The sequence below is a fragment of the Dendrobates tinctorius genome, unplaced genomic scaffold (assembly GCF_039654945.1).
Source record: "Dendrobates tinctorius isolate UK_male_01 unplaced genomic scaffold, ASM3965494v1 ptg000009l, whole genome shotgun sequence".
In the NCBI taxonomy this organism is placed as follows: domain Eukaryota; kingdom Metazoa; phylum Chordata; class Amphibia; order Anura; family Dendrobatidae; genus Dendrobates; species Dendrobates tinctorius.
Genome location: NW_027361677.1, coordinates 9,193,364 through 9,219,458, shown reverse-complemented (window position 1 = coordinate 9,219,458; position 26,095 = coordinate 9,193,364). Strand labels below are relative to the sequence as shown.

The 26,095-nt window shown below is 42.4% G+C and overlaps 1 protein-coding gene across 5 annotated transcripts in view; it reads left to right on the top strand.

Annotated features, from left to right (window-relative positions):
* Nucleotides 1-26,095, top strand: part of WWOX (WW domain containing oxidoreductase) — a 1,101,136-nt gene that overhangs the window by 817,073 nt on the left and 257,968 nt on the right. The window contains exon 10 of one of the 5 annotated variants that reach the window (XM_073582703.1): nt 22,033-22,101. The exons of the other annotated variants lie outside the window; for them this stretch is intronic. Within the exon in view, the coding sequence (XP_073438804.1) occupies nt 22,033-22,086 (54 nt within the window). The 3' untranslated portion in view covers nt 22,087-22,101. Of the gene's footprint in view, nt 1-22,032; nt 22,102-26,095 lie in introns of those variants that run through there. 5 annotated transcript variants of the gene reach the window in all.

The following is a 26,095-nucleotide window of genomic DNA, read 5'->3' as shown; positions in this document are numbered from 1 at the left end:
AGCCAGACGGGAATCCAGTACTTTCTCTACATCATATTCCATGTTACCTTCAACCAATACAGGGTCTGGAGGTGCCACCCCCGGAACAACGGGTTCAACAAACCTCTTCAACAAAGATTTATGGAACACATTATGGATTTTAAATGTGACAGGAAGAGCCAAACGAAAAGAGACAGGATTAATAATCTCCACAATCTTGTAAGGTCCAATAAATCTAGGCTTAAACTTAGGAGAAGCCACCTTCATAGCAATATTTTTTGATGATAACCACACCATATCACCAACCTTACACTGGGGACCAATGGTCCTATGTCGGTTGGAAAACCGCTGGGCCTTTTCCTGGGAGAGAGATAACTTATCCACCACTTGGTCCCAGATCTGGTGCATTCTCTCCACCACAGTGTCAACACCTGGGCAGGCAGAGGGCTCCACCTGCCCTGAAGAAAATCGAGGATGAAACCCAAAGTTACAAAAAAAAGGTGACATCAAAGTGGCAGAACTAGCTCTATTATTTAAAGCAAATTCGGCCAAGGGCAAAAATGAAACCCAATCATCCTGATCAGCAGAAATAAAACATCTCAAATATGACTCCAAGGTCTGGTTTGTTCTCTCTGTCTGCCCATTGGTCTGAGGGTGAAAAGCAGAGAAGGACAACTGAATTCCCAGCCTGGAACAGAAAGTTCTCCAAAATCTAGACACAAACTGGACTCCTCTGTCAGATACAATGTTCTCAGGAATCCCGTGCAAACGAACCACCTGTTGTAAAAACAGGGGCACCAACTCAGAGGAAGACGGCAACTTAGGGAGTGGTACAAGATGAACCATCTTAGAGAACCTATCACAAATCACCCAAATAACAGTCATCCTTTGAGAGACATGCATATCAGAGATGAAATCCATTGAAATATGGGTCCATGGCCTCTTGGGGACAGGCAAAGGCATCAACAACCCACTAGAGCGAGATCACGATTTAGACCGGTAGCACGTCCCACAGGACTGCACAAAATTCCTGACATCACGAGACAAGGAGGGCCACCAAAAAGACCGACTCACCAGATCTCTAGTACCAAAAATACCTGGATGACCAGCCAAAGCAGAACAATGAACTTCAGACATCACTCTCTTCTTCCACTGGTCAGGAACATACAACTTTCCACTGGGACAACGCTCAGGTTTGTCCTCCTGGAACTCTTCCAGAGCACGTCTCAAATCGGGCGAGATGGCAGAAAGAACTACCCCTTCGCCTAAGATGGTAGCAGGCTTGGTCACCACAGGAGAATCAGCAAAGAAGCTCCTAGAGAGGGCATCTGCCTTGACATTCTTCGTTCCAGGAAGAAAAGAAACCACAAAATCAAAACGTGTAAAAAACAAGGCCCACCTAGCCTGTCTAGGGTTCAAGTGCTTAGCCGACTCTAGGTAAATCAAATTCTTGTGGTCAGTGAGGACCACGACTTGATGCTTGGCTCCCTCCAACCAATGTCTCCACTCCTCAAATGCCCATTTCATGGCCAACAGTTCCCTATTCCCCACATCATAGTTACGTTCAGATGGAGAGAACTTTTGGGAAAAGAAAGCACAGGGATTCATTTTAGATGTTACAGGATCCTTTTGGGACAAAACAGCTCCTGCACCAATCTAAGAAGCATCCACCTCTACCTGGAATGGAAGTGAAACATCAGGTTGCCGCAAAACCGGGGCGGAGGTGAATCTTCGCTTCAGCTCCTGAAAGGAAGAAACAGCCTCCGGAGACCAATTTAACACATCAGCACCCTTCTTAGTCAAATCAGTCAATGGCTTGGCAATACTAGAAAATTTTGCTATAAATTTCCGATAAAAATTAGCAAAACCCAAAAACTTCTGGAGGGCCTTCAAAGAAGTGGGCTGAACCCAATCGTAAATGGCCTGTACCTTGGCTGGGTCCATTTCAATAGTTGACGGGGACAAAATAAATCCCAAAAAAGAAATCCTCTGTACTCCAAAAAGGCATTTAGATCCTTTGACATACAGGGAATTTTCCCTCAAGATCCGGAACACAGTCCGAATATGTTCCACATGAGAATCCCAATCCTTGGAGAAGATCAAAATATCATCCAGATAGATAATCAAAAATTTATCGACAAAATCTCGGAAAATATCGTTCATGAAGCACTGGAAGACAGAAGGGGCATTAGTGAGCCCAAAAGGCATCACCAGGTACTCAAAATGTCCCTCCGGAGTATTAAACGCCGTCTTCCATTCATCCCCATGCTTAATGCGAATAAGATTATACGCCAGCCTGAGGTCAAGCTTGGTAAACCAGCAAGCACCTTTAACTCTGGAGAATAGATCAGAAATCAGGGGTAACGGATACTGATATTTAACAGTAATTTTGTTGAGGGCACGATAATCAATACAAGGTCTTAATGATCCATCCTTTTTGGCTACAAAAAAAAAACCGGCACCTAAGGGTGACAAGGATGGTCTAATATGACCCTTCTCCAACGCCTCCTTAATATAGGATCGCATAGCCTCGTGCTTGGGTACAGATAAATTGAAGAGCTGACCCTTGGGAAATTTACACCCCGGGCTCAGTTCAATTGCACAGTCATAACTCCTATGAGGAGGCAGAGACGCAGACTCATTCTCACTAAATACATCATAAAAGTCCGCCAAATAATCAGGAACATCATGCGACTGAGGAGAGGTGGAAAACACCGGAGCCTCACTAAAGGCACACCGACAACCCCTACTCACCACAGACACAGATTTCCAATCCAAAACTGGATTATGAATTTGTAACCAGGGAAACTCCAGAACAATAGTATCATGCAGATTATGCAACACCAAAAATCTGCAATTTTCTTGATGGTCTGGGGCGACCCGCATTACCACCTGGGTCCAAAACTGAGGTTTATTTTTCGCCAAAGGAGTAGCATCAATCCCCCTCAAAGGGATAGGCATCTGCAGAGGTGTCATCGGAAATCCACAACGTTTAGCAAAATCCAAGTCCATTAGGTTTAGGGCTGCTCCCGAATCCACAAAAGCCTTGGCGGAAAATGTGGACAGGCAGCAGATCAGAGTAATAGCCAGAAGAAACTTAGGTTGAACACCCCCAACAGAAAACGTGTGTGCAAAGTGTTTCTCTCGTTTAGGACAGACAGAAATAATATGAGAGGCATCTCCACAGAAAAAACACAACTTATTACGCCTTCTGAACTCCTGACGCTGCTCTCTGGAAAAAACTCTATCACATTGCATAGGTTCAGACATTTGTTCAACAGGTGGCAACACCTCTCGTGCAGCTTTGCGTTCGCGCAAACGCCGATTAACCTGAATGGCTAATAACATAGAATCGTCAAGACCAGAGGGAACAGGAAATCCCACCATAGTATCTTTTACGGCTTCTGACAACCCCTTCCGAAAGAGAGCAGCCAAGGCACTATCATTCCAGGTAGTAAGTACTGCCCACTTTCGGAATTTTTGACAGTACAATTCTGCAGAATCACGACCCTGGTTCAATGCCAGCAGGGTCTTTTCAGCCTGATCAATGGCATTAGGTTCGTCATACAACAACCCCAAGGCCTGAAAAAATGCGTTCACATTAGTCAGAATAGGATCATCTGGTTTCAAAGAAAACGCCCAATCCTGGGGATCGCCACGCAGCAAAGAGATGACAATTTTAACCTGCTGCGCGGAGCTCCTTGACGAGTTAGGGTATGTGCACACGCTGCGGATTCTGCTGCGTTTCCGCAGCGTTTTTGGCTCTGCAGAAACGCAGCAGATTCTGCTGCGTTGTACAGTACCTTTATTTACTATGGAAATAAAAAAAAGCTGTGCACATGCTGCGTTTTTTTCCGCGCGGTTTTGCTGCGGTTTACAATCCGCAGCATGTCAATTGTTTGGTGCAGAAACGCTGCGGTTTTATACCTCATCCATTATGAGGTGTAAAACCGCAGAAAAACCGCAGAAAAACCGCAGCACTTTGTCCTGCGGATTTCCTGCGGTTTTCTCTACAAAATCCGCAGAGACTAAAAACTACGTGTGCACATACCCTTAGGCTTCAAGGCAAAAAATAATTTACAATTATTTTTGAAATTCAAAGATTTAGACCGATCCCCAAAAAATACATCAGGTGTAGGAATCTTTGGTTCAGCAGCATGTGAATGAGCAAGGTAGGCGGAAATTCCCCGCACTTCCGCAGCGAGCTGCTCCACACGATCAGACAATTGCTTTATCTCCATTGAGAGAAAAAAAAATTCCCCCTACGGCCTCAGAGATATAGAGGAAAAAATATACACACCTTTTTTTTTTTTTTTTTTTTTTTTTTTTTTTACAATTCTTTCCTGCAATTGAGTACCCTAGGATCTGCAGTATGGCGGGTGATTCTGTTATGATTGAGTCACCGTAGGAGGCAAAAACAGAAATACAAGCTAAGTCCAGAAAACCAGAGAAGTTGGCAACTATCAGATTGCAGACCCCTGAACCTATCAACACAACTAGCAGTAGCCGTGGGGGGTTCCTACGATGCCCTAGACCCCTCGATCACAGCCGGAGAATTAAATAGGCCTAAAGAAAGAAAGGGGAAATCTCAACTGCCCTAGAGCAGACCCCAAAGTAATAGGCAGCCCCCAACATATAATGACGGTGAAGCAAGATGAAAACACTAACACAGACAGAAAGATAGACTGAGCAAAGCCGGGGCCCAAAACTACCTAGATAGGAAAGGACAGGAAGGCTGCTGTCTGCAATCTGCAAAAACCCTATCAAAGACGTAAGCCAACAAGCTGATATGAAAAAAACCCTGAAGCAGCTAGGCTTCAAAAACTAAATCAGCACTCAGGTATTTTCAGAAGACAGAGCTAAAGGAATTCAGCACACCCCAGCAGGGAATGGCAGAAATCCAGAAAAACAAAGCAAAACAAAGTCAAAGCAAAAATGCAAAAAGCCGAGCAGCAAACTTAGCTTTAGAGGAGCAGGAATTCAGACTGGTCTCCAAGGATTCCACAGAGAAATCACCCGCAGGGCAGAAGGGCGTCGGCAGCCTTATATCCAGTCAGTAACTCCACTCAGCCAGTCATCATCATCAGCCTCAGGTGCTTGATAATCAGGCTCACTACCTTTCTTTACCAGAAGAGGGAGTTCCTCGGGCCTCAGTAGTGAAGGGGAAAATGAACTCACAACAGTTCTCTATGTGTAGTCCAAAATTGGACACGATGGATCCTTAGCTCCCCCGACAATTTTCTGTTGGGAGCACCCATACACGTTAGACCATTGGCTGAATCCATCAGTGTCTGCGGGTTTGGCAGACATTAGCCTAATGTGTATAGGGGCCTTAACAAACCTTTCCATGAGTGGAGGGAAACTTTAACTTGTTTTCCCGCCGTGATGTTCTTTCCACCTAATCTTGTGTTAATGATGACACATGGGATACACTTTGTATGGACCCATAATAGGGCTCTCATAGAAGCGTTTGGAGACATTCAGAGATCCACACATTATAAGTAAAAATAAATTGCTTAAATTCTATATGTATACGTATTCTTCCTGGAAGCCAGGCTTGGACTGGCCGTCAGGGGAACAGGAGAATCCTCCGGTAGGCCGCTGTGAAGGAGTCCTAATGAGTAGTGCAGGAAAAGGTATCATGTTATCATTCATTAAGCAAGCTAGTCAAATTAATATTACATAGAAGCAAAATTAAATTTGTTTACCAGGGTCTGGTTATTTTAGCATGTAACTGAATAGTGAGCCCCAATAATCCATGTTACTGGTGGGCCTTTGCCAATCCAGTCCGACACTGTTGGAAGCCATTTTTTGGGTGGAAATATCTATATATGACATCCAGTGAAGCAGATGTGACCTCATTTACCGATATCTGTTTGGGGCCATAACAAGGTACCCTAATGCCTCTGAACACCACCATACAAGCTGTAGGTAAATTTGAAGGTTGCAAAAGAACCCTAACAAATAATAATAATAATAATAATAATCTTTATTTATATAGCGCCAACATATTCCGCAGCGCTTTACAGTTTAACAGTTTCAAAACACAAGTCATAAGTAACAACGCTAACAATACAATAATTAAAGCAAAATAAGACGAAATAAGACGACCCTGCTCGTGAGAGCTTACAATCTACAATGAGGTGAGGGAGATACAGAGTACAGGTGTGTATTTACAATGGTGTATTTACAATGAAGGTCCAGCCATCTTGCAGGAGTGAAGGATGGATGGAGATAGTGAATGGGCTACGCACGCACACTTACACAGAGAATGACTTTGATTAGTGAATGTGATAGGCCGCTCTGAACAGGTGTGTTTTGAGGGAGCGCCTAAAACTATGCAAATTGTGGATAGTCCTGATTTCTTGGGGTAGAGCATTCCAGAGGATAGGAGCAGCACGGGAGAAGTCTTGGAGTCGGGAGTGGGAGGTACGGATTAGTGCAGAGGTTAGTCGAAAGTCGTTTGCAGAGCGCAGCGATCGGCTAGGCCGATAGACAGAAATGAGAGAAGAGATGTAAGGGGGTGCCGCACTGTGGAGAGCTTTGTGGGTGAGAACAAGTACTTTGAATTGGATCCTATAATGAATGGGCAGCCAATGTAAGGACTGGCGAAGAGCGGAGGCGTCCGAGTACCGATTACCCAGATGGACGATCCTGGCTGCTGCATTGAGTATGGACTGGAAAGGGGATAGTCGAGTGACGGGGAGGCCAATTAATAGAGCGTTGCAGTAATCCAGGCAAGAGTGGATCAATGCAACAGTGAGGGTTTTTGTTGTTTCCATAATGGGATCTTGCACAATAATTTTGCTTGGCTTGGATGTGACCATTTACCTTTGTATAGCGATGACACCAATGTACATAACTGAGATAGATTAGATTATGTAGGACGGAAATGAGTGGCCATCTCCGTACATCACTTATAAATATGTTCATATCTGGAAAGTAATGGACAAAAATAAAATCTAAAAATATATTTTATTAAATATTATGTGTTTAAATTACTTTTTTTTTTAGGCAGATGACTCAAATTTCCTATTGTTTCCTTAGGAATCAAAGCTTCGTTGATTATTAAAATTGAAAAAAAAAAAGAAATTCGCTTTTTCTTTGCAAATGTAAAGACCTGAGCAGGCATTCCCTTCCCGCATGAAAATCCAGACGTAGATAAGAGCCCGTATTACAGAACCAAAGAGCACAGCTTCTGTTGATGGAAACTCATAATGAGTAATTAAGCTACTTTACAGGAGTCAGGCTTGTCACATTGTGAAATGGATCCTCGCTCTCCCTGGTGGATGCAGTTGAGGAATGGCAAGGTGATAAAGGGAGGAATAACACAATTGCTTCACAAAGATCTTTTTCATGTACTGCGGCTTCTAGGCCTCTCCACAGGGCCCAATTTAGAAGGCTTTTTTTTCTTCTTGCCTTTCTCTCTTCTTCTCTCGCAGCCTTTGTAGTCCGCAGTCCAAACACCACATATTTACTTTATGCATAGATGTTGATACAGCGGCACCGTCGGACCGATTCTAATTATTCTCAATGTGAAACTGACCTCTTTGTGGACTCATTCTTAGAGAAACGTGTGATTGAGACTAATGATTTCATTGCCGGATCCCTCAAATACAAAAACGAGTCTTGGAAAGAGAAAAGCAGTTCCCTGCTGGCCCGCAACCACCAAAGAATCTAGGCTCCTGCATTTGAATGGAATTGAATTATACTCAAATTTTGCAAAATGCTAATTTTGGGGGGAAATTTGCTCCGCACAAATTCACCAAGACAGTGGATGGCTTACCATTATTTTGCTAAACCGTAGAGGGCTGGAAAAAGGTACATCCGATGAAACCCAAGCCCTCCTTTCGCGAGTTCAAGGCTTTCAGCCGTGACATCACGACGTCCTCCGTGACCTTACAACGGGCACTCTAGGCCAAAACTACCACCACGACTAGGCATGGAAGGCCTCCATGTGTGCTCTTTGTAAAGTCATGGTGATACCATGCTTACAATGAGCGCTCTAGGTCAAGACGACCACCCCGACTAGGCCCAGGTCATCCCTAGTTCCAGCCCAATATAAATTTTCCTGGACAGTGGCGGTAAGAGGAGTTTCCAAGAACTGACCAGAGAAGGTGAGCTTTTGAGATGTTTTATTTTTATGTTATACATTTATTACGCCCTGGTGTCGCTCTCCATAATAAAGAACCTTCAATTCGCGGAGGATAATCTTTCTGCAAATTGAATTTCCTGGTAAAATCCAGCAGATCCACTTGTCTTTACTTAGCAGTGGTGACCAGAAACCATCTTTTTTAATTCTGGTCCTATGGGTTTAGGAGTATCTGCTCTTTACAATTTTACAGTTTCTCATTTATGAGTCTAAAAACTAGAGGGGTAGTCTCAAAAGAATAAATGGAGAGAGCGGCGCATGCTCGGTCACCTCTCCATTTGCAACATCTCGTAATGGGTGATGCTCATGATCATACGGATGGGAAGACTACTTTAACTTAAAGCTTTTAAGCCCCAATGCAATATTTGAACCAAAGACCCTTCACCACCCGTGTACCATCCAGTAACCATAGACTTCAGATGATGACATAGGGTTAAAATAGAATTGTGAAAAGTTCTATAATTTCAGTTTCCTTACTCTGCAAAAAAGTATGTTTCCATTGGAAATTAAGCTGCGGATGGCGCCTATTAGACAGTAATACTACGCCGCTGGAATAATGACGCCTAATGATGAGGAGGAACAAGCTCCTTACTGTACTTGGATCCTTCCACTTATTGCTGGATTTACGGAGACACTGAACAGACACCAACTTTCCGCTTCATCTCGCTGGAGTAGAGCGCTTTATGAAAAGATGCGATATAATTACGCTTTATATACAACGTGAGCCAAAGCCCCTCATCTGACATGTCTCTCTGTTGTGTACATATGGGATATCTCAGTTACCCCACTGGTGGAGTCATAGTACACTATGCTCAGAGTGTGCCCTAGACATTACTGTTGAAAGGGGCTGTAAGTTTTGGACAGTCTGTACTTGACTTTTGGCTACAGGATGAACCTTTCCCTTAAAACAACCTAGCTACTGGAATAAATAGATAGCGCTCAGTACTTTGGTTGTCAAAATGGCCTTAGCCTTATTCAAATCATAGCACTAAAACAATTAACGATGGAGTCAGGTGAAGTTTTAGGCCATTGCTATACACCTGTACAGGGTATTCTGGGTTAAGTTTTCATCCCCTGCATCCGATGCCCTCTTTTGTGCTCCACATCTGGTTTTGCAGGTTGACTAACTTGAATCAATAACATCATCTCCTTAGACCTATATATGACCCATTCACGTACACACCTTTGTCTTTGGATTTAGTTTTTAGACCTCTATGTTTGGTGTACTCCACTTACTGTGCTTTACTTGCTTCCATCCCTTCCTGATTCCATTTCATCCCTGAGATTTCTAAGTGTGCCAAGTCTCCGCTTCCCTCATCCCTTTCAGCTTACTGCATCAACGCCCAGGGTACATGAGCCCACCCTGATCTGAGGCTTAGAGGATCCACCTCACCTGGTGAGCCAAACATATAACCCCCCAACTGTCCAACATATGGCATCAGGCCAGACTGTCTTACCATTCAAGCAGTGCTAGTAAACTTTAAGGGCACCAATGACCCCATTGAAGATGGTCACACCTCCATTTCACCACCTCACCTGCTTTTGAATCACGCTTGTCCTTTATGCTTGCCACCAAAGCCCAACCTGTCCACCTCCAAGAGCTTTCTTCTATTTTCTAAAATTGTCCACTATAACTTGCCCGCAAACTGTGACCGTTTCTAAAAAAAAATCCCGAGACACATTAATATTTTTCCCTTCTTTTTTCATTTAAACTCTTAAATGTTTTTTCCAAGCGTTGGTATATGATGACCTAGCTACAGGATGGGTCATCAAGAGCAGATTATTAGAGATTCAACTCCCTTTGCGCTTACTGATCTGTTGTTATTTGCTCCCCGTCAGTTCGGATCCAAGTGTAGCCGTCTCTGCCAATCGGTACAGGCAACAGCACAGCTCCTGTTCTTTTGAATAGAAGTGGTCCTTCAGTATCTGGTATCTGCAACTACACTTTGAATAGAGCTCTGAAATCAGGATCCTGAACAGTGCACCACCCCACCTTAGTTAACGCTGACTTCCCTAATAGGGTATAGTGTAAATAGATTTTCTAGTCCAGCAAGACTTCAATGAACATTTAATAAAAATGTTGATTGAAACATTAGGTCATCTGATGATAGCTTTTCTCCGAAGATGAGCTGAAATGTCCTGACCTTTTTAAATTGCTCTAGAATTTAATGTGAATGGACTTCCAATGCCCATGTCAGAACATTATCTATCTATTTATCATCTGCTATCTGACAGGTGGTGCTCATAAAGGTCTATGGAGAACTCAACCTGTTTCAGGACAACTTGCTGCGGAATGTCTGTCTGCCTTTTCCTCTAGCTCTTCCTCCTCCATAGAACTTTCTTAGCCCCAACTGTCATCTCCATGCTCAGTAATTTGAAAATCTGTCTTCACTGAAGACAGATTTTAGTGGCAAATTTTTATCTTTGAGAATCTGTATAAATACTTTTATGCCCCCAAATCTTTGAGAATGAATGATTAAGAAGCAGATTTCCCTAATTAGATATATTACAAAGTTTCTTATTTTCTCCTGTACTGTTAATTTACGAAATGAAAAATTAAAACGGCGGCTACTCTTTAAACAATGCTCTAATTGTAATCCCAGGTGCATCGGCTTTAATGTCAAACATTTCAGGAACCTCGTGCAGATAAAGAAAGCCACAACATATGTCACGGCACAGCGGTATCAGCGCGCTTAAGACTTTAAACCGTTGTGACAAGCTCAGAGGCCCAGCCTTGTCACTTTCCTCAAGCTGTAGATATTCACTTGCTGTTCCTTATTTTTCCCCTCATCGTAATGAGTACAATTTATATGAGAAGCTGGCATACAGCAATTAACTTCTGAAGTAAGTTCTGAGCTTTCTAAATAGACCTGTCAGAGTGCAGCAGCCCCTCGCTCCACCGCGGCGCTTGTGCGCACACGAAACAAGGCTCAGGCAATTAAACATCAAAACTCTTGGTGGTTCAGTCTCTGTTCACTTCCCGGGAAGACTTACAGTATATGAGTTCATTTTCATATTGTGTTCCTGTGTCTATGTGTCTTTAGACATGCACTGACAGATCCCCACAGTGAATAGACTCGCGTTATCAATTATATGGTTAGCTGTGCATTGCATTGTATGCCCAGCAACTCCCGAGAATCTCTGACAGATATGAGAAAAGAAATAAAAAGTGAATATTTTTTTTTTTGGAGAGGGTTTCTGTTTTCAGATAGAGAAACTGTTTAATAAAAATCATGGCTGAGTGGAATCTTTTTTTTTCTAAACTTGACAAGAGGTGTTGAATCTTACACCATTGTTTTTTTTGTTGGTTTTTTTTAAAAGCCCTTGTTATATGGAGTTTGCATAGAAAAAAATTATAATGCCGCCCCACCCTAAGTATGGACCTCTTCTGTTGTAAAAGAGGATGGTATATAGTTCAGGCCCATGGCTTAGATAGTATTGATGTAACCCATAAGGCTGCTTTGGGGCCCCTTTAAATGAAAGGATCTGGCCCTGAGTGGATAGGCGTGGACACAGACAGAAGAAGACTCCTGTGGAGAATAATATGTGGACCCTTTTCAGTCCAGTAGCTCATCATAACACACCACTTTATGTGTCTGTGACAGAAGCTACTTGCTGCTTTTGAGGTGGATGTGGCCCTGTTACCACTTGGGTTGCACCAGTGGCAAGTCCGCTTCGGCCTTTGATACTGGATGTCAAGAACCAGTGAAGGCTTTGACATGGGATAAAAGTCTCCCTCCAACAGCTTGATCATCTCCACAAGGAGAAGCAGTACCCCTTATACCTCTGTCAAATGCCTCTTACCAAACCAATTTGCGCTGATGAGAGGCAAAAATCCTGAAACATCTGTCTACAGGTGATGTCTTTTTGGCTTAATATCATGTAGCATGGTTTGCTAAAGAGTTGGACACTTGAGTCGTTGGGTAGCAGTAGTTTATGGCACCAGAAAGCCAGCTTTGTTCCTCATGGATGAGAGCTAATTTGCATTATTCTCTCACAGGGAACATTGACTGGCCTAAAGGTCTTCAAATGCCAGCTTGGTGATCTCCACTAGTCTAAAAACTGCAATATTACATGGGAATCAACTAAGGTGTCATGGAATAGGATTTTAGGGCATAAAAAAATCACCAAGGTTTTGTCCTGGATAGCAAAACCTGGCACTACAATGTTGCACCCTCCATTTTATATATACCACTTCCAATTGGTTCATTGGTCCCCAATATTGTAATTGTTGGGTAATGGAGAGCCTTACAGGAATTCATTGGAAGCGGTATTAGAAAAGCCTTTGATGGACACATCATTGTCTCTGATAGCTCCAAAGCTCACTAATGCGCTATGCCATTGTCTTGTGAAATTGGATAATACTCACCGCACTGGGGCTTGACTGGTTTCCATGCAATCACGACATGGGTGATTTGAGTATATATTAGAGTTGAACTTTGGTCAAGCTGTCACTTTCAGTAGTCCCTGGCCGTAGGATAGAACCACTGCGAATAGCCTACGACTTTCTGGAATCCCCGGTGCCTCCAAATGCCATATGATGCCCTCATTACTTTGAGACCTACATACAATCCAGTAGAGTTGCCTATGATGCTTCCAGAAGAGTTGCCTAAGAGGCTGACAGGTAGGAGGAGGTTTGCTGGACTCCCATTCAATGTCAATAAACTGCTATTGACGTGGTCATGGTCAGTTCGCTCATACCAACACAGATCTTTCTCCGATCCCCCCCCCAGCTTATGCCGGAGCAGATTAACCACCAAGCAGGACTAATGGAGTCGTAATTGGTACTTAAAACTAGAATAGGATAAAAACGTGAATTTCCCTTAGATTTGACTCGAAGTTGACCCTCCACAGATTGATCCACTCATCTCTAAGGCTTGTTTGTGCATAGAACTAATTGGTTGATTCTCGGAATTTGGTCTCTAGTTGGCACCATTCATGGTTAATCTTGCTATTTATTATGTACTTTATAATACTTGTATTGTGACCACATACAATAAGAAACTTGCAAAATAAGGTGACGGAACCTTTGTGTACATTTCTACAGTGAAAATAGTATTTATAGAAAACTTATTTTGAAATGATAGCTTGTCTCTATGCATGTAATGCCCTCTGAAAAGTAAATGTGGCATTTTGTTTTCAACGAAGGCTTCCTTTACAAAACAACAGCAAAACTTGGCTTATTTTATAAGTTGTAGTACAAGGACTACTGCAATGTGCTGTTGGATTCAATATTCTTTTCATTAATTTAGCCATTGTATAAGCCCCGGGATCGACTTCCTTTCTTTTACGAATTCCGAACACATTATCTCCATCTCAGTCTTTGGGACTCCAAGTCTAGATGGAAAGCGTCCAAGTGTCAAATAAACCTGAGGCCAGGACTCGGTGTATTTTCTTACGAAGGAAATGCACACCACCGCCTGCTGTATTCTTGAGATTTTCTTTCCCAGATATCAAAGCCAATCCTTAGTGTTGCCACAGGACAGATGCTCCTCAAGACTCCATCCTATGTTATACCCGTTGACCCTTCACGCTTGAGGGATGTGCTATAAGTTCATTGAGATCTATGATGCTAATAAACACACAAATTGGAACAAATCAATTGGCTGTCTGGTTTACAAATTTGCTTTTCAAATATACCATTCTGGTATAATAGAAAAGAGACCCTCATTTAAGACCCTTATCTTTTAGCCAGAGTGTAGAGCAGCTCCTTTGTCACACACAGTGTAGGAAAGACTAAGTGCAACACAAAGATGATCTATGACCATGTACTTGTTGGGTGAAGTGTCTCCATCAAATATTGCTATATTTTACCATAAAGGGGTACTCTCAAGATTATAAACCATGGATGACTTCCCGATGACTGGGGGTCTGACCACTGGGACCCTTACGAATTCTAAAAACCAGGGCGTTGAAGAGGCTCATATGAATGGAGCCATGATTGACCTTGTGCACCATCACTCCACTCAATCTTACGGGATTGCAGATGACCAGCACTCGACTATCTTTGGAGGTTGGACCCCTAGCGATTGGGAACATGGATAGGGGATCGGTTCCAAACATGACAATACCCTTTAATAGACGCTTCCATATATTGACTTTTTCCTTATTTTCTCTTTCATATTGAGGTTGTCATGGGGCAGTAGGGAAAAACAGGAGACGTGGAACCTGGGCCCCTGAATTGCCCCTCAGGCTAAGGGGGTGCCCTGACTTTCCTTAACTTGGGGGTACACGTGATGGTAGTGAGGCCCAAGTCCCTGACCTGTCCCTAACTCCTGTTAAGCCCTGAGCTAAACCCCCAACTCCCTACCCAGGAGGTGAGAGGGAATAAAGTGAACTGCACCGCAAACCAAAGGAAAGATAAAACAGACACCACGGGGTTAAAGCAACTAAAATCCAAAACTTAGCTTTATCTGCTCCCAATGCTCCCAGCAGCAGAGTAAGGCACCTGATCAGCATCCAGCAGCAACACCACTGCTCCAGATAAGCTGAACCCCCTCTGCACCAGGTAGGTCCAGTCTTCATAGAATCATAGAATCGTAGAGTTGGAAGGGACCTCCTGGGCCATCTGGTCCAACCCCCTGCTCAAAGCAGGATTCGCTAAATCATCCCAGTTAGATGTCTGTCCAGCCTCTGTTTGAAGACTTCCATTGAAGGAGAACTCACCACTTCTCGTGGCAGCCTGTTCCACTCATTGATCACTCTAACTGTCAAAACCAAGGTTGGTTAGCAAATGACCAGTATTACCAACAGTCAGCTGGTGTACCAGGTGACCTTATATAGGAAGGTGGGAGTGGTCATTAACTGCATCCACAGACTATCAAAACATGCAGTAACACCAGCGGCCACCGGGGGCAAAAACTGACATTAACCCCCGATGGCCCAAAAGGAAAAAAGTTTAAATCAGAGGAGCCCAAACTAACACAGATCCAGAAATGGATCGTGATAGAGGTGATTTAGAAGTATTGTACTTCCTTACATTTATCTTCTAATTCGAGATCAACCTGAGGGTGTATCCACATTTTGTGATGCAAATCCTTTAATTGCCTTTTATAATTACGTTTCTTATGGTATAACCCTGTGGTGCTTCTTAATATAAACAACTATTATTCTGTTGGCAAAATGAAATAACAAATCTACTTTGCAAAATAATAGTTTGGCACCAAAATGTTGGCAGCCGATGTTGCTTGTGCCTTTTGACTTAAATAAACAGCAGGTAGCTTACTGTAGTGCTTCACTTTGTAAAATTGGTCTGTACATCCTGGACTTTAGTGTACTGTCGAAACATATGATGACCTCCATACCTCAATAAAGTTGATCAGTCAGCAGATTACATAATACAAACTGCTTGCATTAATAAATAGATCTCACAGACATGATGAGACTGGTGTACTTACTTTGCAAGTTGAGATCAGAATGGCTTTATATTCTGATATTAGGAGTTAAGCAAGACGTGGACTTCTAACATGCTCATTTTAAAACCAGGTGGGAAAATTTTCAAAAGGCATTACACAAATATTCTGACATGGATTTTCAAAGGAAGTACACCAGCAGATCTCTTAGACCGGATGAGTTTGATGTACTTACTTTGAAAATCCTGGTCAGAATGGCTGTAGATTCCTGATATTAAAATGCAAATTTTGGGAGTTGAGCTAGAGTTAGACACCTAAAATGCTAATTTTAATACCAAGAGGGAAAGTTTTTCAAAAAGCATTACTTGGCCATTTTGACTTGGGTTTTTAAAGTAAGTAAACCAGCCTTACAGGTTTAAGAAATCTATTAATTTACACAATTTGTCTTTGGAAAAGTAATTCATCAACATCTCTATAGCTTTTATCTGTTGCTGCATTCCTGAGAAAACAGCTTTATTACTCATATACATCTGAAGCATTAATTGCTATGGGTTTGACAGAGCACTTTATGAGCCTCTACCACCTTGCCTAGCACTATTCTTTTTAGATTCTGTTAGCGCGATGACAAGTGCCAGGCAAGGAAATAAAACAGTGAGGCTGGTGCTAGTTGGGGGAAATGGCCTTGGGAGGCAGTGGATAAGGAAGTTCTCTGTCCCATCCAGAGCACTTAACACCTCATGTGCCTATGAATCAAAACAATAATTCCTTTTAAGTGCAGCAACAGATAGAAGATATAAAGGTGTCTATGGATTTAGTTTCCAAAGACCTTCATGCTCATATCTATGGTTTAGGGGATTGGTGAGGCTTGATCTTACTCATAGATTCCTTTTAACGTTAAAACTAGCACATGATTTGGTTTACTCACACAGTTATCAAATTTTTATTACACACACTAGTAGGAGATTTGGCCAGTCCTTAAGGTTTAGGGATCATACACTCTTACTGAATATTACAGTGCTAAGTGACCGCATGTAGAAGAGGAATAATCCACTTTTGAGTATTTCCACCTTTGTCTATCCAGGGTGTTCTTTTACGAATTATGCCTCTACCAGTGTAGGATTCAGTGCCTTGGTCCTTTGAGACAAGGTCGTAAACAACCAAAAAGTGTCATCATCTTATTACATACAGGTGGAATTTTTGAGAAAGGCTTTGTAAAAGTCATCAGAAATTTAGCATTTATTTTTTTTGGGGGAAATAAAGTACTGGAACTGTCCAGGTCCTAAAGCCAACAACTTGTGCTTGCTGTCACATGGTAATCAGATTTAATCGGGTTGATCTGACAAATAAAACCACCACTAACTTTGAGAACGGGATTTACCCTTTGGGTTTCTTTCACAAGGTTGACCATCTCTCTGCTCTCATCTTCTTCCGGCTACTTACTCATAACGTACAAGAGACTTCCCTGTTGTGAGGTGCCACCATTGTTTGGATCACCTTTTCTCATCCAATCTACTTCAGAGATATTTTTTCACCAAATTTCCTACGAGGAAACTCAATAAAAATGGCACATGATATAACAACTAAGACCACCACTAACTAAAGAATGGGGTTTACTATGCTGGTTTCCGCCACTTGGTTGACCTTCTCTCTGTTCTCATCTTCTCCCAGATACTCACTTAAAAGGTACAATGGACTTCCATGTTGTGATCATAGAGGTACCACCATTGCTTGGATCTCCATTACCAATCCAATACTTTTTTAAAAATGGCATGTGATCTGACAACTAAGACCACCATTAACCTAAAGAACGGTGTTTATTGGTTTCTTCAAATGGATTGACCTTCTCTCCATACAAGGCACTTGTCTGTTGTGATCATAGAGGTGCCACCATTGTTTTTTCACCACCCCAATCCGTTGTGATCATAGAGGTGATACCATTGTTTGGACACCCCCCAACCTGTTGTGATCATAGAGGTGTCACCATTGTTTGTTCACCACCCCAATCCGTTGTGATCATAGAGGTGATACCATTGTTTGGACACCCCCCAACCTGTTGTGATCATAGAGGTGCCACCATTGTTTGTTCATCACCCCAATCCATTGTGATCATAGAGGTGCTACCATTGTTTGGACACCCCCAACCCATTGTGATCATAGAGGTGCCACCATTGTTTGGACACCCCACAATCCGTTGTGATCATAGAGGTGCCACCAATGTTTGGTCACCCCGCAACCCGTTGTGATCATAGAGATGCCACCATTGTTTGGACACCCCCAACCTGTTGTGATCATAGAGGTGCCACCATTGTTTGGACACCCCACAATCCGTTGTGATCATAGAGGTGCCACCATTGTTTGGACACCCCACAATCCGTTGTGATCATAGAGGTGCCGCCATTGTTTGGACACCCCCAACCCGTTGTGATCATAGAGGTGCCACCATTGTTTGGACACCCCACAATTCGTTGTGATCATAGAGGTGCCACCAATGCTTGGACACCCCCCAACCCGTTGTGATCATAGCTGTGCCAACATTGTTTGGACACCCCCCCCCCCCAAACCATCCAGCCTATTTTTTAGATTTTTTTGGTCAACTTTCCTACGAGGAAACCTAATAAAAATGGAATGGTAGATATAAAATTGTAGATTCAAGCCACAAAGGTTTGTAGGACCAGCTCGGTTGTTCGGTATCTCGAAGTCCCAGAGCTGTTGCTTTGCAACTTTTTCTGCTTGTTGAACCTTAACTGCTCAAAATATATTCGATTTATTACTTTATGCATAAAATACGTCTGCTACTTTCATCTGGTCCCTATGTAAAAAAAAAAAAAAAAAAAAATCTTTCTTTTCCAGCAAAGTTGGCTATTTCATCTGTGCATTTTGCAATTCCCGCATGTAATCTTTTTTTTTTTTTCATATAAGTGCCCCTTATTTTGGTTTGGAAATGTATCTTTTGTGGGGAAAGTGATGTGTTTAAATTACAAAGTTCACATGCCGCGTGTCTGATAATTGCAGCAAGATACTGAAGCCGGAGCCACGAATTCTGCTAACAAAGAGAAAATGAAGTCAAGGCTACTCTCGGTAACAGTCCCGAAATCCTCCTGGCTTTTTTTTTTTTCTCCCACCACGAAGGGGTGGGGAGAGCTTTTCCGAAAAAAAAAAAATAACGTTCTACATTTTTTTTTTTTTATAATTAAAAAAGGAAATCTCGAATGTCTTGTATCTTGAATATTTACAATAAAACCTTCAAATGCTTGTCAAGTGGGGGATGTGTCATTAGCAAGACGCCTTTGCCAGGGCCTGAGCCTCTTCTCCCGGACATGACAGTGCACCCAGATTACAGAAGAGTAATTATAGTTCAGCAAGGCTGCCAGGTGTGATAAATGAGTAATCAGCACACCGGAGCCCCAGTCCTCAAAGGACGACTATTAGAGTGTTATCAGCTGCAGGCCCGGCTGTACCGCTGCCGCGGCGCACCGAGACAGGCCTGGCCCCAGAGTTGTTAGATTCAACGCAGACGCCTGCAAGATTTCAACTGCCTTTAGTTTTGTCGTTGGCTTCTTTGTGCCTCTGCAACATGACGAAAAAGAAAAGAAAAAAAAAAAATGCTCCATCTCCGGCTTTCGTTTTTGGACGTTGTGTTTTCTGTTTGCGTCTTGTTCCTAGTGAAATGTTGGAAAACAATGGTTAATTAGACCCCGCAAGCCAAGATTTATTTTTTTTATAATTTGCATACAGAAATGTGATATTTTGCAGAATTTATATTATTTAAGGCAATGTTTGTTATGCTTTTTTGTTCAAGCAATTAACCTAACGTTATTGTCTCTTTTTTAATGGTTCTTAGAATAGGTCATAAACGATCACTGGCGAAATGATCACTGGGCCGTGGATAGATGGGAACTTATTATTTTTTATAGGAAAACCCCTTCAATGGGTTTGTACAAATCAGATCGCTTATTAATAACTAGGGGTCCAACCCCGTGGACTGAAAGAACTGAAGAGCCCTGTTTGAATGGATTGGAGGTCAAGCATGAGCTCGGTTATCTCCTGCAGTCCCATAGAGAATAAACGGAGTGGAGGGTTGAGCAGGCGCTCGTTTATCTCCAACAGTCCCATAGAAGATGGATGGAGTGGAGGTGTGCATGCGCTCAACTATCTCCAGCAGTCCCATGAAGAATGCCTTGAGTGAAGATGGATCATCCGATCTGCTATCTCCAGCAGTCTCATAGAAAATAAATGGAATGGAGGTTGAGCATACACTCAGCTATCTCCAGCAGTTCCATAGAGAATGAATGGAGTTGAGGTTGAGCATGCGATATGCTATCTCCAGTCTCCAGCAGTCCCAAAGACAATGAATGGATTGAATATATATAAACTTGGCACACACCAAAGGTTTCTGATGCAGAAAGGTGATTTTTAATTATACAACAGTACATACATACACAGACGTTTCGGTCTAGGACCTTCATCAATGTACGATATATTGTACTGTGAGATTCTTAGTGACTGGGCTTTGTGAGATAGACCAATCCTGTGAGGAGGCACATGAAGCCGTCCCACTGCGTGGTGATTTGTGGAGTGTGGACGCAGTATCCACCGCGAATCCCAAGTGCTGCAAAGTGTGAGAGGTGGATACTGCGTCCACACTCCACAAACCACCACGCAGTGGGACGGCTTCATGTGCCTCCTCACAGGATTGGTCTATCTCACAAAGCCCAGTCACTAAGAATCTCACAGTACAATATATATCGTACATTGATGAAGGTCCTAGACCGAAACGTCTGTGTATGTATGTACTGTTGTATAATTAAAAATCACCTTTCTGCATCAGAAACCTTTGGTGTGTGCCAAGTTTATATATATTTAGTTCACGGATTGGGATCCTACTTGTGCACCACCTACAATTCTCAGGGTTGTGCCAACGGTTTTGTTCTTACAATGAATGGATTGAAGGCTGAACATGCATTCAGCTATCTCCAGCAGTCCCATAGAGAATGGGTGGTGTGGCAGTTGAGCATGTGTTCTGCTATATCCAGCAGTCCCATGAGGAATGAATAGAGTGGAGGTCGTGCATGTGATTGGCTATCTCCAGCAGTCCCGTAGATGATAGATGGAGTGGAGGTCGAGCATGCACTCAGCTATTTGCAGAAGTCCCATAGTGAATGAATGGAGTGGATGTTGAGCATGCACTCGGCTGTTTCCTGCAGTCCAATAGAGAATAAATGGAGTGGAGGTTGAGCATGCACTTGGCTATCTTCAGCACTGTACATAGAGGATGAGTGGAGTAGAGCTCGAGCATGCGCTTGGCTGTCTCTAGGAGTCCCATTGAGAATAAATGGAGTGCAAATCGAGCATGCGATCTGCTATCTCCAGCAGTCCCATAAAGAATGAATGGAGTAGAGGTCGAGCACGCGTCAGCTATCTCCAGCAGTCCAGTAGAGAATGAATGGAGTAGAAGTCAAGCATGTATTCAGCTATCGCCATCAGTCCAGTAGAGAATGATTGGAGTGGAGGTCGAGCATGCGTTTGGCTGTCTCCAGCAGTCCTATAGAGAATGAATGGAGCAGAGATACTCAAGCTCAACTTCCACTCCATTCAGATGGGACTCTTCACAACCCTGTTTTTAGGATCAGTAAGGGTCATGGCAATTTGAGACCAATCAATAATTTATCCCATGCTAGTTATGAGGAAAGACTTATTAACTCCTTTAAGACTATGGCTATGGAAAAAAAGAGTTGCCTATCCGTTTTGGAAATATTGTGAATGTTACAAGTCTTCCACCACTTTACGCTGTTTGATACTGTATGTTAGTACTAGGGAATAGCGCAATTTGCATGGAACCAAGGGTTTAATCTGTCCAAAGTCTTTAATAGAATTTAAGGTCAAAGGGTTCATGTAAGGAAGCCTATAAGGGATTTTTTTTCTCTTAAAGAAACACTCCCATTAAAAATGTTATTCTCTTAGTATATTGCAGTCGTCATATTATACAGCACCGTGTACTTACAGTTGTTCATTTTGACTTTCTACCCAGATAATTTTTCTCTTTTCCATTAGGACTATGACATCACATGATTATAAACTGACTAGCTGAGTCCATCTTAGTTCTATGTAGAAAAAGGAGGTCAATTTTCCCTGTATGAGTCACAAGTCACTGCAAAAGTCAATAGCAGGAGAAGAAGGGAGCAGCTGGGTCACGAGTTGACGAGAGGAATGATTCCTGCAGGGACAAAAGACAATATACTTCCTATTTCTACATGGAGCAGAGAAAAGAGAAGAATTATCTGGGTAGAAAGGCAAAATGAGCAATTGTAAGTACCCGGTGCTGTATAATATGATGACCGCAATATATTAAGAGGATAAAAACTTTCATGGGATGAGTTCTTCTTTAAGAAATAATTCTTCAAAGTTATTACATACAAACTACTTGATGTGGAGCGTGTGTTAGTGTAAATTGGGCAATGTGAATACCAGAACAGCATTGGTCACATTGTCATCTTCTCCACACAATTGGCACTTTATATTATCAATCTCAATCTTTACCACCCAAAATAGACAAGAAATGGACCTCTGATAGAGAAACCTTACCATCTGGAGGGGCAGCCATGAATTGAAAGTGAGTGTGATTTCTTTTTAATTTAACAAATTCATCCAGTTTATAAAACCCATTTTTATGTACCCTTTTAGGAAATTATAAATTAACAGGGAGGAATCTTTGTCGGTTTCAAGCACCCAAAATTCACAATCCGAGTATGGGCTGTTATCTCCGTTGAACAATGGTCTCCTCACTCATACTCAACATCTTCACAAGGCTGTTGAGTTCGGGTCCAGAAAACCATGGCCTGTCGAGATATTGTGGACCATACTTGGAATGTGTGAAACCAACCCAAGATCCTCATCTTTAGGCCATGTTCAAAAGGTAAAAGGTGTCTCTCTGGAAGTCTTGTCCTGTCCTACACAAACAACCCACTGATTTGAAGGCGCTCTCGGTGATATTACATTTCTACTGTGGTGGCGCTGCAGAGAATTTCATCACTAACTGCAGGCAGAATATACCGGTACTCAGAATTGACGGATGATGGCCATAGATCCCACCAATAGGACACCTTTTGACTTGCGTATTGTCAAGGAACTCTTAATACGTTGAGATTATCCAAAGCAAAAACCCTTTTGAAAGGCACTTTCCATTAGATAAACTTATTGTGTATAGCTAGGGTATGCCATAAATGTGTACATTTTAGACATTTCACTGACAACAGTTTAGAAAATGAGTCTGTGAGTGGGAGAACGTGAAAATAAAACTGCCAAGTAGTCCACACATGCATGGCCAGTTGCCGTTCTTCTCAAAATTCAAGTAAGTAGGGTGACAAATCTCAGCTTCACTTGAAAAGAAGTGGACCACTACAACCAATGAGCATAAGGACTAAACTTGTGTCTGCCAAAAATGATCAGTGAGCCGAAGAGTAATGGTCATCGGAACAGTGCCATAGCCTTTATATCATGGAAGTCTCAATGGTTACAGTAGAGTCCCATAGATATCTGATGTTTATTGTGCCCTGGTTAGATATAAAGCCCATAACCCTTGTGCTATGAGACAGAAATGCCCAGCAGTCAACCATTATGGCATCATGACAACATATATGGTAGCTAGTGAATGATTTTACAACGCTTAACCACGAAACCTTGAGAGAATACAGAAGATAAAAAACGGCTGTGTAAAGTATCAGATAAGGGTTTGAGGACAGAAAGTCGGGCAAAAAAAATGCCTTAAAGAGAAGCAATTGATTAATGACTTGGTTCAACGCTATTGTTCCTGGAACGGTGGTCAGCATGTTGACTGCCAGAATGGTCTCAGCTTATCCAAAGACAATGGCGGCCCATCATGTAGACAGTAGATTTGGCCAAAATGTTGGATGAATGGTGCAAACTGATTACCATGAAAGAGGCCAGGTCCTAGTTAAGCCTTCTCTGATGACCATGAGATAGGAAGCAGTCTGCTTGCTTCCAGCCAACTGTAAAGACTGCTGTGTGAGCTTCTGGCATAATACCTGAGCTTCAAAGTGTAGATCGGGCCAACTGGGCAGGAAGCTACAGCACACAGTAGGGAACAAGGCCAAACAGAAGATATGGAGCACCAAGAGTCTATGTGATGAAATGGTAAACGAACTTGCTGATCAATCAGATCAATGATTCTGGTATGGGCACCGTTGTATAAAAAAAGAAATGTTTTCGATTTTGGATGGAATCTTTAATGGTTTATCAACCCTCGGAACTATTTCTGGCACCCCAGGGTGTCAATGAAAGAAGTATAGGTGTCACACCGGTGACTCGCACAGTTAGTGGATGTTGTCCTACTCATTGTATTTGACACTCCGTTCCTCCCCGTATCTCTGCCCAGGTTGTATGGCTAGAGAGCCAATTCCAGCGATGTATCACTTGCTGGACTGCTTGGTGCAGTTTTGATTGAATCCCTGTTTATTCCGCTGTAGATGTTGCAGTGCTCAGAATCCTGAGCTGTGAATAACCCTACCAACGCCCCTGATTGGCAGCAAACTGCTAATCAGTGGTGGGGGCAGGATTACGCAGATTAGCTGGACTCTCTATCACGTGACACCTAGTCCTGCATTTCATGCTGATAAAACACTCATTGTATTGAAACTACAGCAAGCATCTGAGCAAGTGACATATTCCTGGAATCCGGGTCTCTGCCACTACATTATGCTGCTCTCATATTATGGAGCAAAAACCTGCAGGCAGATTCCCTTTAAAAATGCTGTCACTTCATTCTAGGAATTATTGGGACGGAAGACATGGCTTAAGTTTCTTGTCCACTCCATTCCATTAACCATTGTGCCAATTCCCTACCCATATGGTGTCTGCAAGCAAGGCGATCCTTGGAGACTTTTCCTTACGATTATATATTTATTGTAATTATTTATCAATAAACTTTATTTACTGCATTGATAAAATTGGTTTCCACTATTATTTTCTTTTTCCTTTACTGGGTGCATTATTCATATTTATGCTATTCTCGCTATTGGAAAACTATTTTTTGGTTTCTCTACCCACATGATGTCAGGTAGGAATGCGAGGGTTGTCCTGTGCAAATTGCCAACCAGTGTTAATGGTAAAGGGACAAACCAGTACTTGACCAGATTGCAGTTTAATGGTCTGACATGGTCGATATTGGTACTTTATTGTACACTTTGTATTACTTTTTTTCCTGCATAACGTTTTATAGAATTTCCAGCTGTTGTAATGTAATATTCAGCTTTTATCTCCTCGGCCGACCATTAGAACGACCTCATTATCATCATTTCTATTGAATGCCTAGATTTCCAAAGTCAAAAAATTGCAAATTATACGCAGGCGCTATGTGAATAGACGCTTGTAAATCACCCAGATCAGATTTCTCAGCTGAAAAGCGGGGCGAGAGATTTTGCTTTTCTTGCCGATGACCTTGCAAGGCGTCAAATGACCGTAGTGAATAGAAGGACATTTTTTTTTTTTTTAGAAAATAATCTTTGGATAAGTCAAGATTCATTTAGGAAAAGAACTGACAGAAATCAAAAGAGAAAAAAAAATAATTTTGTTGCTGATAATGGCTGCAAAATGATTTTGGATTCCCCCCCCCCTTGCGAGAGACCAAGAGCCATCCGGCGTTCTGCACCATTTACTGATACACAAACGCTTTCGCGTTAATGCTGCGAGACTATTATTGTATCGTAAGGACAAGAGGCAGATAAAAGCCTCTCCCTTCTGGTCATTGCAAGGGTAAACTGGGTGCGTAAATTTGGCTGGTAAACACTCCTAGGTCACGGAGGTTCCACCAGTTCCATCGGGAATTGGGCCTCTGGGAAATGAAGGAGACAGAGTCACGGGCAGCTGTTCTCGCCTCTGTTCATGTAATTTTTGACTTTGGTACTCATCGAGGAGGTCATAATATAGAACGCTAGAGAAATCCAATGCCTTGTCTTAGGCTAGAAATCTCCTTAGTCCCATTGCCCTGTGATCCGTGTCGAGTCTTGCAAGATTTAGCAGAGTTAAAAGCAATGAGATGTGAAATATCCAGTTAAACTTAAATAAATGTTCGGTTTTATTTGGGAATCTATATATAAACTCATATTTTGGCTCGTACAAGACAATGCCCTTGACAGCTCTATAGGAAAAATAGACCCTGGTGCAATAGAAGGGTTATGTAAGAAAGTCATGGCAAGGCTTCACGCCATTGAGCTGGATATTAATCACGGTGGGGCTCGTACTGACAGCAGAATTCTGGATCTTAAATCCTGGACATCCAGTAGTAACGTGGAAATGTTGTAATCGGCACCTAGGGGCCAAACGTATAGCTGAATCCATTACTATCACTATTGAAATTAATTTGGAGATTAGGTGGTCACCTCTCAGAGATTGGGTTAAGTGGATTGTATAAAATAGGAAAAAAAAATGACTCCTTTCTTCCGAGAAGAGTGCCACACTTGTCCACAGGTTGTGGGTAGTATTGCATATTAGCCCCATTGGCTTCGATAGACCCGCAGTAACAGGCACAACTTCTAGACTAGGTAGTATTGCATCTTAGGCCCGTTGACTTCAATAGACCTGCAATACCAGGCATAGC